Source organism: Astatotilapia calliptera, chromosome 1, assembly GCF_964374335.1.
Source record: "Astatotilapia calliptera chromosome 1, fAstCal68.1, whole genome shotgun sequence".
In the NCBI taxonomy this organism is placed as follows: domain Eukaryota; kingdom Metazoa; phylum Chordata; class Actinopteri; order Cichliformes; family Cichlidae; genus Astatotilapia; species Astatotilapia calliptera.
In genome coordinates, this window is record NC_137422.1 from 35,408,561 (window position 1) to 35,423,884 (window position 15,324).

Sequence of the window (15,324 nt, forward strand, 5' to 3'; positions counted from 1 at the left end):
ACGCCCAGGTTTCTAGTTTTCATACAACTCTCTCAAAAAAAACAAAACAAAAAAATGAAATAAAAAAAACAAACAAACTTGTTATTGATTTGGAAGCAAAGTAAAGCCATACAGGATTTAAATTCTCACTGGAAACTGAGGCCCTAATTAGTTTAAACGCTACTAAATTCACAGTATTTAAATATTTATAAAGGGTAATTTCACTATTGTAAATAGAAATAAATCACATTTAAGTCCAAATTAGTGCCTGAAAACCTTAGGCGGCTGAATTTTCAATATAAACTTGCAGCATATAAGTAACCACACGAATACAAGTAAAATCTGAATACAAGTAAAAACAATAAATCCTGAAAGATTTAGTAATGATAAAATTGCATTATCGGTGTTTCAATCATTATGGCCTTTGCTGCTTCTACACATTGAGTTTATCTTATCAGGCAGGGGAGGCTCATACTGTTTTTCTCTCTTTTTTTTTCTTAAACATTTTTCAGACATTTTGGGCCCAGAGACAGATTACTTATATGCTGTTACCCTAAGATTAAATATAAAATATAAAGAACTGTGATGAAATGTGCTGCAACACTTTATAACTATCAGTTAATATAAACTAAAATGAACGCATTTATCTTTTGAGGCTGTTAAGTTGTGTTGTGATCACAGTGCAAGACCCTGAAATGTTTGGAATTCCATGTCAAATACAGTGTTGTCCTGCTGTGAAAAAAAAAGCAGTTTTCCAAGAAAATCTGCAAAATGCATGAAAGTCCTGTTTATCAGCCTTCTATGGAAGATTTAAAATGCCTCAACATAAACAATCAACAAAGAAAACGGACAGCTACAGCATGTGTTCCCTTATAGGTGCGTCCTATTTCACTTTCTTTGCTGAATTTGTTTTTAGGTACATTTTAAATTTTCCACAGGTTGCTGGGGAACACTAACAAATAAAAGCTTATTGTTAATATTATAATTATAATACAATAATAATGCCTATACGAGCGTAGCAGAGCAGGTTGGTGGTTGGAGGTAGGGTTGGGAGGTATCTCAGGGTTGGACTTTACACGACTTTTGGTCATTTTTTTTCCACTTATTATTACATTCCTATAAAATCTGCTTGCATATAATGACACCTGTTTATCGCTCTGACAGCTGTGATATCTGCCCCTCCTTTCAGTCGTCCTCCAGAGTCTCCGTCTTGATGTCATTCCCCACGCTGCACCCTGCGCCATCCCCCTGATTGGTTACCACCGGGCTGCTGTCACTCACTGCCGCCGCCTTCTCCAAACTGACTGGATCCTGGGCCTCGGACAGGGCACTGTGAACTGTGGGCTCGTCCTGGAGAGAGGGGGAAGGAGGGGACCAGGAAACACCTGTTAGTCTGGAACCTTCCATCTGAGGAACCGCGCCTGATATTAGGGAGCGACCAATAAGAGATGCGGCCCTCTGTCCAGACACGCCCCCTCTACCCAGGGCAGAAAACCAGCTCGGAAGCAGTGTGGGAACCTGAGTGAGGGGATAAGAAAAAAGAAGGTTGAGTGGATCTGTAGCTCCGTGTGGAATCGCTGATAAATGTAAGGCGGGTGTAGATGTGCTCCAGCTGTACCTGGGTTGGAGAGGACAGGTCAGCTCGACTGAAACTGAACTGCCTTGCTGAAGGTCTCTTATCAAATAAGGACACCTCACAGCCCTGTGAAAAACCAGCAAACAAGTTATACAAGGCAGAGGCAAGTTATCGGTGTCACCATATATTTCTGTGATTTTGATCATTCACACACTGGGGCCAAACATTAATTTTTATTAAACATACAAGCACTATGAACAAATTCCCACGCTAAGTCGACTTATCGGAGAGATTTCTCCTCATATTGGAGCAATACGAGCGAGTTACATTTGTGTTTTGCTATTTTTTCATGTGTCAAACACTTTTTATTCCCTAAGTATTGACCGACTGTAAATAAAGAAGATCGTCAACACTCTGTTGTCTCTAACAATCTGTGGAGTGATTTCTGTTCGAAGGACTGTGACAAACATTTCAGTTTTCAAGACCAAATCCGACCCTGAACTTTCTTTCTTCTGCAAATACTTGCTAAATGTAGTGTCCCTGTAGCACTGATTACATGCAATTGGTTTCATGTGGGAGAACACTGCCTTGAAAGGATCAGGTAGACCATTTGATCCAAAGGCTTTGGGCTGATCAAGTAATTTGCTAACGTTACAAACTAATCATCCACAGATTTACAGAGCAAAGACGCAGAACTGCTACATGCTTTCTACATAAATAGTCAACATTGTGACAGTTGTCATTGTAGTGATACAGAGTTGTTGAAGGCACAAGATATATGGTACATACAACAGTCCAACACAAGTGTTGAGAAGCAAAAATCTAGCACAAACACAAGCTGTGCACAAGTGAGCAACATAATCACAACAGCAACAGCTGTGGGTGTCATTAATAACAATGGCTTATTGAGGTTATGCCGAGCCCCTTGAAAAACAATTATGGAGACCAGGACAGTTCTCATGGGGAAAATCAGAGAGGCAATTAACTTTAAAAATACAGAGTTCCTGCTTTGTTCTTTTTAGGGGGTTTGTGTTTCTATGTTCAGACATTAAGATGTAGGAATTCACGTATATAGTTTACCTGGTCAGGGAAGTCGTTGCCATCCACGTCGTCGCTGTTGGACTGACCTCCTGGACTCTGAACCTCGATGCCATGACTCTCCAAGATGGCTGCTTCTTCAAAAACACAAACGTCATCATAGCATATCGACTCAGCTACAAAACAGCAACACACTCAAAATAAGGACAACAGTGATTCAACTATTCAGAAGCTGCTCTTCTCGGAAAGAAAACAACATCCTGTTTCCTCTTCAGGTGTGCGAGAAATTTAACACTGTCTATTGTGATGACCAGCAATACTAGTGTGAACTGGGTGACACAGAAAAAGAACCTCACACAATTAGGATTTCTGTTAAAGTGAAACACAAGCTCTTGTGCGTGCTACTTGCACATAATGCTCTTAAGCACATAGATACAGCACAAGTGATTTCCTGTGGGTTCTTTATTTATTTACACCAAACCATAGTGTAGTATACAACATCTAACGTGTATCTCTCTTTCACTCCCACACACACACACACACACACACACACACACACACACACACACACACACACACACACACACACACAAATACAGACGTAGACATTACCAATATTAGCACGCCTCTTGATATCTTTGCGGCGGTTCGCAAACCAGTTGTAGACCTTCAGGGATGTTACCCTCTCCAAATCAGACAGCTTCTTTCCTGTAAAACACACACACACACAGTCTAGGACATAACTAGCTTTACAATGCAGTTAGAAAAATTAAGTTTGGGATCCTGCAGTTCTTCTAATTAATAAATACATATTAAGCCAAAGAAGTAGTTAACATATTTATACTAAATAGCAAATCTAATAATTTGTTTCCCCAATCACTAATACTTAATTTGGGATGCAATTCACAACCTTTCGCCAGTAAGACTGTACCTGGTTTCTGTATGACAGCATTGCAGGCAGTGGCAATCTCCTCTCTCTTGGCTTCATCGGGATACTGGTTATCATTGAAATAGCTGCAGATACACATTGCACTTTGTTACTTTCAATTCTTCTTACATCAGTTCTACAATTCTACATCAGTACCCCTCCTCATCCTCACCCCTCCATGACAGCCAGACACTCCTTCCTCCAGGTAAATCTGCTCCCTCGTCGCAGACGGAAGCCCCCGGGGGCCGAACCAAATGTAGGAGGAGCTTGATTCCAGTCCATCACCTCCTCCAGTGGTATGGGGGTGGCTCGCATTGCCAGAGTAGCACCTGGAGCATCAAACATGACAAAAGATCAATGAGATTTACTAGGTTCTGTAAATTAGTAGGTTCTGGAAGTCAGTTTCGTGCCATTGGAAGCATTTACTGTACATTACCACAGCAATCCTTGTCTAAATCAAACTTTTGTCTCTGTATAAATCTTTAGACACATAATACACTGATTAATGATCACTAACTTATATGTCATAGTTGGTCACATTGATAGAAAAATGTCAGTCAGAGGTGGTGATGATGTGAATAACTAATTTCTAACTTAGACGAGGCTGAAAGGACTTTAACATTCTGAACTAAATATATTTTAAAGCATTTATTTTTCAATATGCAGCTGCAGAGAGGAACATGGATTCAAGCCGCTCCAGGATCTGTATCCAATTTAGATCCAGTCATCTGATCTGCATCTGTTTGAAATATCTCAAATCTAGCTGATTAGCATGTAGATAGCTCTATATAACTTACACATTTCTTTTAATATGTTTACATTAATGTTAACATATGTTATAACTTGAAACAGCTACTATCGCTTAACACTTAGTAATTGTAACTCCTTACAAAGATCTCTGCTATGGTTGTAAGAGTGCCCAAATTATAAATGCTTATACTGAAAAACATTAAAGAAGACTTTTTGTAAATCTTATTAGGCATTTCTTACCCAGTAATGGCAGAAATAATGAACTCCACCATAAAACATAACTTTGTTTCAGCCCACTGCTGGTCAGAAACTATTCAAAAAACATTTTTTCATTCAATAAAAACTTCCTTTTGACAGCGGAAATGTGCCAGAGTCTGTTGTTTTACTGTGTAACTAATAGCACAGGCAAATAAGTAACCTGTGTCCATTTTCCCAGAATTTTATCTCCAGTTTCTGTCACAGACATTTTATCCCTGTCAGGTTACACCTGATTAGATTAGGTAAGAAAAACTTGATATAAAAGTCAAATGTAAAATTCCAGTTTCATCCAATGAAAATTCAAGTTGGGTGATGATGACCAGAAACCGTTTAAACAAAATGTATATTGTGGGCCAAACTAATTAAAATGTTTCCTTTCTCCTGTCTTGTATTTATAAAGATAAACATCATGGCCCACACTGAAACATAATCATATTCCTCCACCGGATTAAAATGAAAGCTCCGCTCTGTATTTACCCGTTGCCATGGTGAATCCTGGTATTGGCACATTGATGATGGCTTACTGTCTCTACTCACGCACACGCTTAACTGACGGTGGACATGCTCAGAGTTGTTTGAACTTACTGTGATCAGCCTTTCTGGAATGGGAAACTGAATTGATGACAGAGTTTGTTGAACCTGCTTTCAGGGACAGGTCAACTACATTCTTAATTCTTAAGTTGTATTTTTTTTCAGACCGACTGGGAATCAGTACTTTATAGAGTAACAAGCTAATAAGGCAGATAAGAGTCATAATATCTGGAAGAAGCACCACGACAGTTTGTTTTCCCTATAGGGAGGTCACGTGCTAACTAGAAGTAGACTCCACTGTTTTTCCATTCTGTACATTCCAATATGCTGATCCCATGTTTAACACAATGTAGCCATTGTTTATTCCACACTTTGTTTCCATAACTGTAGCCTTCTCAAGATTCCTAAAATGTAAAAAAACAACAAAAAAAAAACAAGTTTTCTTTTCTTACAAAAGAATTTACACGGATACTATCTATCAATGCAAGTCCCACAAGCTGTCTGAGCTTGGCAGAACTCTTCTATGCTTAGACCACCTGGAATTCATTACAATGCTCCCTTTAGAGTGAATGCTTTAGTAATTGTTCAATTTAAATTTGTCGTCTTCTGTCTTTATCAGTTTTGTCTCTCAATTAATTGTATTTGTCAATTCTTTTGTTTTTGCTGTGAACTTTTTAATCCAAAGTCTTATTATTTATTATTGATCTATTACTGGCTGTAAGCTTCTTTTGTAATTTTAAATATTCAATATTAGTTGTTGACTCGTGTCTAAACATCTCTGATTCTGATTAAGCCTAAAAAATAAAAAAAATCTTTTGCTCTTGCTATAAAAAAAAAAAAAAAAGACAACACAGTGAGTCACACACTCAAAGCAGCACACTAGTTATTAAAAAACTCCCTCCTACTGTTTTATTTTACAGTATTTTTTCCACAGGTGGAAAAGTTACAGAAAAGTTTTATGAGAAATGTGGAGCTGTTGGAGAAATTAGCTGTTACCAGGATTGGTCTTCTCCAGCTGGTACCAGCGGAAGAACGCTCGCTTCTTCTGCTCGCTGAGGTCCGATCCCTGCTGTAGGAGCCAGTGGGAGATCCGGCTCTGACTGATCCCTGGAGGAGCGGGACCAGAGTCACACTTGTGGGGGTCTGGTGCTTGTTCACACACCAACATTTCTGCTTGTGTTTTACCAAACAGATTCAATTTATACTCACCTGTTACCTGAGCAACCACAGCCTGGGATATACGTCGGTTCGCCAGGAAGGATTTAATCTCTTCCTTGATCACAGCACTGTCCCTCCTACAAGAAGGGAGAAGAAAAAGGTACAACACATTTAAATTTTCAACATTACAAGCCTGATATTAATTAACACACGGCAACACAACAATCACTATTCTTATACCAGATATAACTGTCTGCAGTTCAAATATACATTACAGGCTGTTGTACCTGAATGTGTGCTGCTGTAATATTCCTTGCTCTCCTTCTCCTTTGATTTCATTTTCACACATCTTCAAATCAATACTGCTGATTGCTGCCGTCTGGCTGCAGACTACAGATGAGAGGCACTAGACTGGATGTGTGTACTTGTGTTCATTTTGTATGTGTGAGTATTTGTTTGGCAGCAATCATCGCATCATATTCATATTCAGAGTGAGCTACAAGCAGCCTTGTCAGGAATCAGGACCCTCTGTATTAACACATACCCTCTGCTGCTGCAAATTACTGTACATGTGTCTTTAAAAGCAACATGCACCTATCTGAATTCCAAATTATTATTGTTTTTGCAGTAAACTAAAGAAAATAGTGTTATAATCTTTGTAGCACTAAATGCAGTTGGTTGGCAAGAGTCCCTTTTCCGTCACTCATTACCAGGGCTGACTATCAAAATATCATACATGCAGGTTCCTCCTATGCTGACTTTTCCAATTGAGTGTACATGCAAGTATTACATGTATGTATTTCAAAAATACCGGTAAAACTATTTTATATAAAAAAAAAAAATTTCTAGGTGTTATATTATTGAATCAAGGGAAGGCTGGTCTACTGGCATTTACGGCATGGAGTACCAGACTAAAACACTTGACAAAGCACTTGTCTGCTGTGCTTTATGATTGCTAGATGTAGATCTGGCAAACTAGTCAGTTTCTCCTCAGCCTTGAAGTCTTTCATTCAAACTAACCCTTCCAATAAACCAGAAATATCACCTTTGTGAGTCCTGTAAAGGGAAATAAAATCATTGCTGTCTCTTGTAGTCAACATTTAATACAAATTAAAACAATAAAAAAAAGCTGTTTCCTAATCTTGTTGTCTGAATGCACACCCTGAAAAACAACCTCCAAAATAACTTTCTAGAACATCTAATCTGCTCTTAGCTGGTGTGCCCTCGTTTTACCTGCCATTTAAAGGGCTGTTCTTACCTCATCAAGTCCTCCACCTTTTCATCAACGTCTATGTCCTCTTCACTAGCTTCAAACGCATACCCTGGTGTGGTTACAGTAGCGCTAACCACCCCAAGAGGAAACCGGGGTGGTGAAAGCTTCCCATTGGTAACGGCAACCAAACCGTTTGGCACTACTGCTGTTATGGTATTAGGTGAGGCTACCGGAACAGGCAGAGGTGGGGAGGTGGTGTCAAAGTTGTTATTAGGGGACAATGAGAGGCGGTTGTTGGGAAAACTTGTCTGAGTGGCGGTAGAAGTCATGGAAGAAGAGGCGGCGACAGTGCTGGAAGACGAAGGTGGCATATAGGAAGGTTTATGGGTCAACTTGTGCCCATGCTGCCGATCCAGGTGATCCAGGGTGTCCAGAGCATGGAGAACCTCTGCCTGGGTGATGCCCGTCCTCCGTAGCCTCTGGAGGAGGTCAATTTGCTCGATGGTGAAGCGAGGCTCCTCACACTGCTGGAACATCCTGTACGAGATTATTTTAAAACTGTTTAGTAGAGTTGTCTGAGCTAACACTGGTATAAATTTTAACATAATATAAAAGTGTCATATTGCAATACCTTTGCTATAGCAACGCCATGCATTTACAGTCCCTTATTTCAACAACCTCCAACAAAAGCAAGAAAACTGTTTCAGCTGAAGGTGAAAACAACAAACAAACAACCAGTCTAGGAAGGAGAGATGCTGGTAGTCCGTGATGTGCAATCCAAATGTAAACAAATGAATTAACCAAGCATTGCCAGTTGAACTCCATATGACGGGAAGAGCAAATGGCAGATGGAAATAACTGATGCAGTTCTGGTTAAACTAAAGTGTTAAGCATTTAGTTTATATTTAAAATCTCCAGAGAAAACACTAAAAAAGAAAAGAAAAAACACTGGCTTACATTTGACTTATGCCATGTCACTGCATATAATGCTGTGTCATCACTATTGCACTATAATGCCCTGCTGCTGCTGGTAGCTTGCTTCAATAGATTCACACTTTGGATTAGGTAGTGTGTCATCAGTGATAGCAGCTCACTGGATAAGAGAGATTGAAAACGCCCTTTATTTGGGTACACTTCTATATGCTGTTGCCAGCAAGCTACAAGCATCAACAAAACACTGTTCAGTATTTTTTAACATGATGAAAAACACCATTATTGCAGATTTTCACGAAATATTGTGACATAATTTTGAGGCTATATCGCCCACCTCTAGCTGACAGTAATCAGTGCCCACTGCACAGTAACACTATCCGCATGACTGCTGTGAAGTGTTTGCAATGCAGGCATGCGTAGTGCTTCTATGTACTGACAACAGAACTAAACACTTTAGAGGTGTTTAAAAAATGCATACCTTGAAATGACTAGTCAGAAAAATAAATGCTTTCCATAAATAGTGCAAGTTTTATGAAACAAAATGAAAATCACTAGTTTTTAGCTCATTGCAGACTTTTTTCTGCACAATGAGCTTCACATCTGAAAGAATCACAGAAAAAAAATGCCAGTATAGTCACATCTGGTAACTTCCTGCCTGCAGATTTACAACACACACACACACACACACACACACACACACACACACACACACACACACACACACACACACACACACACACACACACACACACACACACACACAGTAAGACGTCACCACTCAGCAGCTGCTGTCCAGATATGAAGCGCATTCCTACACATTTAATAAGCATTTTATTACAGCTGATGAGCTTTTGGTTCCTCTAATCATTTTAAAGTTACACAAATATGTTATTCACCCAATTCACTGTGTGCTATTGTATGATTTTTAAATCAAATGCATTCCCCCCTCAATGCAGCCCTGGCGCATTAAATTTTAATTCTTATCTATAACTGCACAGTGAATTTGTCACTTCTGAAAAAAACTGTCATAACAGTCACAAGGCTGAACCGAGGGAGGAAAGCGGGAGAGCAAGCGAGGAAGATAAACACAGAAATAAGAGATAAAACATCTGTCTCAGTGCTTTTCTTTCTGGCGCAGAGAAGAAAAACAGGCCACAGCAGAAAATCAAAGTCAGCAGGCATATCAACACGTACAGATATAAGAGAGGGAGGTTGCGGGTGAGTGTGTGTTTGCATCTTGGGAAGAATGCCAAGAAAAATTTACATTTCAGGCAGCAAAGCTTCATACTTTCCCTCCCTGCTGCAGAGGATGACTCATACTGAAGTTAGACTGATACACAAGATCAATAAAGAAAACGTTACCACAAAAATGATTATCTAAACTATTTATATACTTCATTTAATTTGATAATCACTGATCGCGATCACCTGTGCAACATTTTGTTATGCGTATTCAAAAATCAAACATATCTTCAGTTGTTTCACAGTCTGTTTGCTTTACTTGGCTGTTTTTTTTTAATTTATTTTTTTACTTCTAACACAAATTCAACACAAAAGGAAACATCTGTATTCTTTACAATATGCCTTAACACCAAGTACCACTGGTAAATCAGTTGATCTTTGTGCATACTAAAAATAGATGTTTATTTTGAGGGGAACTGTCTTTCACACATTCACTGCAGCGCTGCACTTGTTCTCCTCATTACTCAGCGGAGCTGTAAGTGAGAACGTAAATGTCCGACTCAATCAAATTGAGCATTAAAAACTCTTTAACTTGCCAGCTCCCTAGTGCAAAGTCCTTGCGACATCCCATTGCGCCTGTATGAGAAATTAAAGAGTAATTGTCTGGAGAATTTGGAGAGAGCGAGTGGGCGCCCTCCTACACGCTCCACCCAGGCATCACCCTCACCTGAACCAGGACTGCCAGTAGTGACAATGCTTCTGGAGCAACTATATAGTGCCACGTGCCCCATGTGAGAAAGGACAATTAAGGACAGATAAAGTCCAGCATTTAAGAGTGAAAAATTTTTAGGTGTAATATCACTAATCCACATGAAACTGGAGGAGACGTGGGGTCCAACCGAGGAAGACATGCTGACTAAAACAGCTTTAAAAGAAAAAGGTTGAAGAAGCTTCTAACTAAAAACATCTGAACCTTCACATTCTGGAGATTCAACCTCAGTTTGTAACCTAAGATTAACATTAACAATGGAAGATTACCAAAAATATGAAGCCAAGGACTGACTTTAGATTTTTATATTTATTCCACTTTTAAACAAAGAAAGATCCAGTCAAGGCATTTTCAAAGATTTCATGTACCGTAAGTGCAAACTAGAAGAACTCATCAAAGTCTGGCTTTAAAGTCTCAAACTGAACCTCTCTTAACATCCAGCGGGTCAACAGTGAACTGCTCAGGTGCAGCACCAGGGTTGGCATTGCATTTTAGTTACATAACAAAGAAGCATAATTTCAGGAAGAATAGAAGACTCTTGCATTGACTATAGCTTTTCTTTTCTAATTAAAGTTACAAAATGCAAAGAGCAGCTCTGAATCTAACCCTAACCTGATCACTGGTTGCCAGCGGGACTTTAAGAGGTTTAAAAAAAAAAAAAGAAACCTCACAAAAAGTTTTAGCTAACACAGATTTTTTTCTACTTGTTGTATTACTTCTCTGCAAAGTCAGGAACAGACAGACAGAATTTTAAACATGTGACAACATGTGATGAGGAGGCAAATGAGAAAGTAATCAGATAGAGGTCAATTAACAATGCCTAGCAGACATGAGTGAATGCCACCAAAAATCCACCTTTCCTTTCAGCAGAGAACACTAACAGTAAACCATATTAAGGCAGGAAACCAACATTTATTCGCTGTATTTGAAACTGTAGCTTCCATATCAGGTTTTCATCCAGCCAGCTGAGGTTTGCCATTAAAATGTTAACACCGTCTGGCAACCACACTAACTTTGGTAAAAGGATAACACAGATAAAGCACAGACAGACAAGGTACCTTGTTAAAGCAGTCCAAATGTAATCTTCAACAGTTGTAATCATTGTTAAAATAAGGAAATAGCAGATGTATCCAGTAAATGTACACTAGCACTTTACTGAAGTGGATTTTAATGTACTTGTACTTTAAGTATTTTTTGCGCTTCTACTCAATATGATGCTCTTTGCCACATTTTGTACTCCATACAATTTATTTTAAAGCTGCATTACTTAATATTCTGGAGCTTTTAAAAATATAAATTACGTGATATTATGCTGTATTATTATCGATAAAGCTACTCAGTGGCATATAAAGTATTTAAAAGCATCTCCAGCTAAAGCATTAAAATTATATACACATCAAAGAATCAATAATTGTAATGTGATAATATAGCGTCTACGATTCTGCCGGTATATTTTGATGGTAAACCTTTAATACCTTTGTGTTACTTAAATAATACTCATAACCCTACTTAAATAAAGGGTCGGTTTAATACAAAACAACGCCCATTGAAACACTGAAAAATCTTTCCCAGTGTTTTCTGCACCAAGTTCCCGCACTGTATTTACTTTTTATCAAATATTCTGATTTTCTGTGGGCCCCTCCTGCCTTGTTCTTCTTTTGTGCCACCCCATTTAAACAAAATCAGAGAAACGCCCTTCATAAGATGCCACAATGTCAGTAAAATAATATCCCTCTGTCTAGCTTTTAAATGGATGTGTGTAGCTTTGATAGTCTTTGTCACAAAACCAGCAGATAAATAACAGGATATGTGTGCAAGCACAGACAGATTTACCGATAATTGAATAGTATTTGGCACTGGCTCATGCCTGCTAAGCACTGTATGGAGTACATGAAAACACACATATGCACACACTTCCTTTTTGAGGTGCAGACAAGAACAGTGCCTAATATGATTGATTCATGCTGTATGTAAAAAAACAAAAAAAAGGAAATCAACGGTTGCTCTTTTTAAGGAAGTTCCTCGTTTTCATCATCTATAATTTGCCACTCTCCTTGTGTTAAAAACAGAAGCAAGCGTGGCAAATCTGTCAAGGTGTGCTCCAAGATTGCTGGTGTCACCCTTAGTGACCTTCAGCATCTGGAACAAATGTTACGGACCATTTTGAACCCTTAGCATCCTTTGAGTTGCAAATGCTACCTCCAAGGTGAAGGTTTGCTCTCTCTCTCCAAACTTAGCTTCAGAGAATGAATTCATATTCTTACTGATTCCATCTGCTATTTCTTAAAAAAAATTTGAACGTTTCCCTCTTGAGACTGTAGGATACCTGTCTCTTTGGGGCATTAAAGTTTTACTCTACAGATCTTTTTAACTAATAATCAGTCAAAAATAAATAAATAAATCCAGCTGTCTCCCTGAAAAAAACCAAAAACAAAACTTCACACTGTGGGTTATGACTTTTCTTTCTTCAAGTAGAGCAAATAAAGTCAAAGACATTAGGAAAGCTATTACCATTCCTGAACCCAGTGACCTACTTAAAGTCCTATCCAGACGTGGCATGAACTGGTAGCAGACATGTGCCAGCTATGCACATGCACAAAGTCCTTAAATTACAGTAGGAAACTTTTTAACTGGACTCTAAACCTGAAACGCAAGACAAACTAGTCGACTGTTGTCACCAGATGTTATAAGGTAAATCCGATGCAGAGGTCCGTCTTTAGATCGTCAACTTCAACGCCGAATCGCGTTAAAGAAAACTGGATTTTATTTTCCTCCTGCTTCGAGGAAAACACTGACTTCTCGATAGAAAATGTCCTAATACGTTTTACATATAATGGATAACAATACATGAATTCGGCATACATCTTATAAACTAACTCCTAGTAAACACAGTAGAATAGGGCAATTATTATGACTTTCATTATTCAGCGTAATTACGACGCTCTGCTGGAATACATAGTGCACCGCATTAGCGAGCATTGTACAGCAACTGGAAAAGTTGACATTATTTTTTATTAAGTGACTCTTGGAGAACTACACACCCGCCGAATGAGAGCCCGAGTCGTTATTTTTCAGACAAAACCGCTAATATCAGTTTTGATAGTGTGAAACTTAACCGCCGCGGGAAAACACCGCTGCGGTGGCACTGGGGATTTTTTAAGGAGTTTGCAGTTATCAGACAGAAAAAAGGAAATGCATCGGGCTCCTGGCAGGACCGTTTGAAGACAGCAGTAGTTGGAGCTGGAGGACTTAACTTACCTTATTATTCCAGTCCAAGAGCCTCCGCGGATGTTTGTTTTACCATATATCTATCGCCTCGGGGCGCAGGGACACACAGACACTGACAGTTTTCCCAAAATGTCTCCTCTGCTTCTAATTGGGCTTCAATCCGCCGTCAGACAGATTCGCCTTTTGTCCGGCAGACAGGCGCCATGTTGACACACCGACGCAAAGAACGACGGGAGTCGCAGTTTACTGAACGTACAGTAAATAGAGTTGCCAGTTTATTAGAGACACCTGGCTGCAGTTATGATTCAGTACAGTGGCAGAGGGCTGTTGCTTGGAAGCAGTGCTGTGGGATGTTTCTAATAATTTGGTCTGACATATATTTTTGGTTATACTTCTAAACAGGTTCAGAGCCAGTTTACCCATTTGTTCTACTTTTTTTATGCTCACTAAATGTATTAATTTTCATTGCTGTTTGTGTAGTTTTAGATTCCTTTTTTCTCACACTGCATTTCTTTGCTTTCCCTCCCTCCCCTTTCCCTTCCCATTGCAGTATGTCTCACACCTTATTTAAGAACTGCACTCACATTTGTTCTTGTTCACCTTCACACGGGTGAGAAGTTATGCTATATTTCCCCCTATGTTATGTAGTTTAACCAGTACCTTTATTAATCTTTCTAAACATAAAACCAAGCAACACAAAGCAACAGATAATCCACAAGATAGGTGAAGAAGAGAGTGCAGGCAGGGTGGAGTGGGTGTGACAGAAGAATAACAGCAAGAGTGAAAGGGAAGGTTTACAAGTTGGTAATGAGAGCTGCTATGATGTATGGTTTGGAGACAGTACCACTAACAAAAGACAGGAGGTGGCAGGAGTTGAAGATGCTAAGGTTTTCCCTTGGCGTGATCGGGAGGGACAAAATTAGAAATGAGTATGTCAGACTGACAGGTTGAGCTGCTTGGAGACAAAGTTAAAGAGGCAAGGCTGAGATGCCTTGAACATGCGCAGAGCAGGAAGAGTGAATAAACTGGTTATAAGAGATGTTGAAGGTGGAGCTGCCAGGCAGCAGGAGAAAGAAAAGAGGATGACTAGAGGGCAGGTTCATGGATGTAGTAAAGGATGTAGTCTGATGTGACAGAGGAGAATGCTAGGGATAGGGTGGAGGTAGCTGATCCACTGTGGCGACCCCTAAAGGAAGCAGACAAAAAATGAAGAAGAAATTTGAAACCCAGTAGAAGCTGAAAGTATAGTCTTGCTTCTTGTTCTGTTTACACACTAGGGAGTACATCCCAATGTTTACATTCCCAATTGCAATTATTTCTAAGCTGTAAAATAACTTTTTATACACCGAATCCTAATTTAACTCCTAATTCAGACCAGATGCTCATTGTGTGAATTTACAGGTGTAGCGTACGCATTAACTCGTTTAGGAAACTACAAATATAACAAATATAAAGAACATGGATCTACAGACTAAGCAGAAAGATTGAATTGGAAAGGATGTGCAGCCTAATAGAGATGGAAATGTACTAACAAATGGAGAGCGCGTCTTGAGAAGATGGAAGGAGTACTCTGAGGAGCTTATGAATGAAGAAATCGAGAAAGAGAAGCCTGGACAAAGGATCGGGAATTATAGAGAATTAGAAAGAAGGGCAGATATTAAGAGGATGAAGAGTAGAAAGGCACTTGGTCCAGGTGACATACCTGTGGAGGTATTGAGATGTCTTGAAGAGAGAGCAGACATCTTTGACTAGATCACTTAACGCAATCTTGGAGAGTGAGG

The 15,324-nt window shown here is 39.3% G+C and overlaps 1 protein-coding gene across 7 annotated transcripts; it reads right to left on the minus strand.

Moving 5' to 3' along the window:
- Positions 1 to 1,121: 1,121 nt before the first annotated feature.
- On the minus strand, positions 1,122 to 13,771 carry LOC113026310 (homeobox-containing protein 1-like). 7 transcript variants are annotated; one of them, XM_026174970.2, is made up of 10 exons: positions 13,574 to 13,771; positions 7,477 to 7,968; positions 6,270 to 6,355; positions 6,057 to 6,167; positions 3,694 to 3,850; positions 3,525 to 3,607; positions 3,206 to 3,301; positions 2,636 to 2,724; positions 1,598 to 1,681; positions 1,122 to 1,497 (listed from the first exon to the last, which is right to left on the minus strand). In XM_026174970.2, the coding sequence occupies exons 2-10, from the start codon at positions 7,965 to 7,967 to the stop codon at positions 1,165 to 1,167; spliced, it is 1,530 nt and encodes a 509-aa protein (XP_026030755.1). In that variant the 5' UTR covers position 7,968; positions 13,574 to 13,771; the 3' UTR covers positions 1,122 to 1,164. The 7 variants fall into 7 exon arrangements, with proteins under 7 accessions (XP_026030755.1, XP_026030746.1, XP_026030737.1 ...); XM_026174961.2 differs by having other exon boundaries at positions 2,636 to 2,727; XM_026174952.2 differs by having other exon boundaries at positions 2,636 to 2,730.
- Positions 13,772 to 15,324: the final 1,553 nt, after the last annotated feature.

Excerpts from the sequence above, each read along its gene's own strand:
- LOC113026310 (XM_080300247.1), bottom strand. The coding sequence starts at position 7,967 with ATGTTCCAGCAGTGTGAGGAGCCTCGCTTCACCATCGAGCAAATTGAC. Across the intron at positions 3,302-3,524 it reads TGCTGTCATACAGAAACCAG|GAAAGAAGCTGTCTGATTTG; the intron begins GTACAGTCTTAC and ends TGTGTTTTACAG. Across the intron at positions 2,731-3,205 it reads CAAGAGGCGTGCTAATATTG|AAGCAGCCATCTTGGAGAGT; the intron begins GTAATGTCTACG and ends GTGTTTTTGAAG.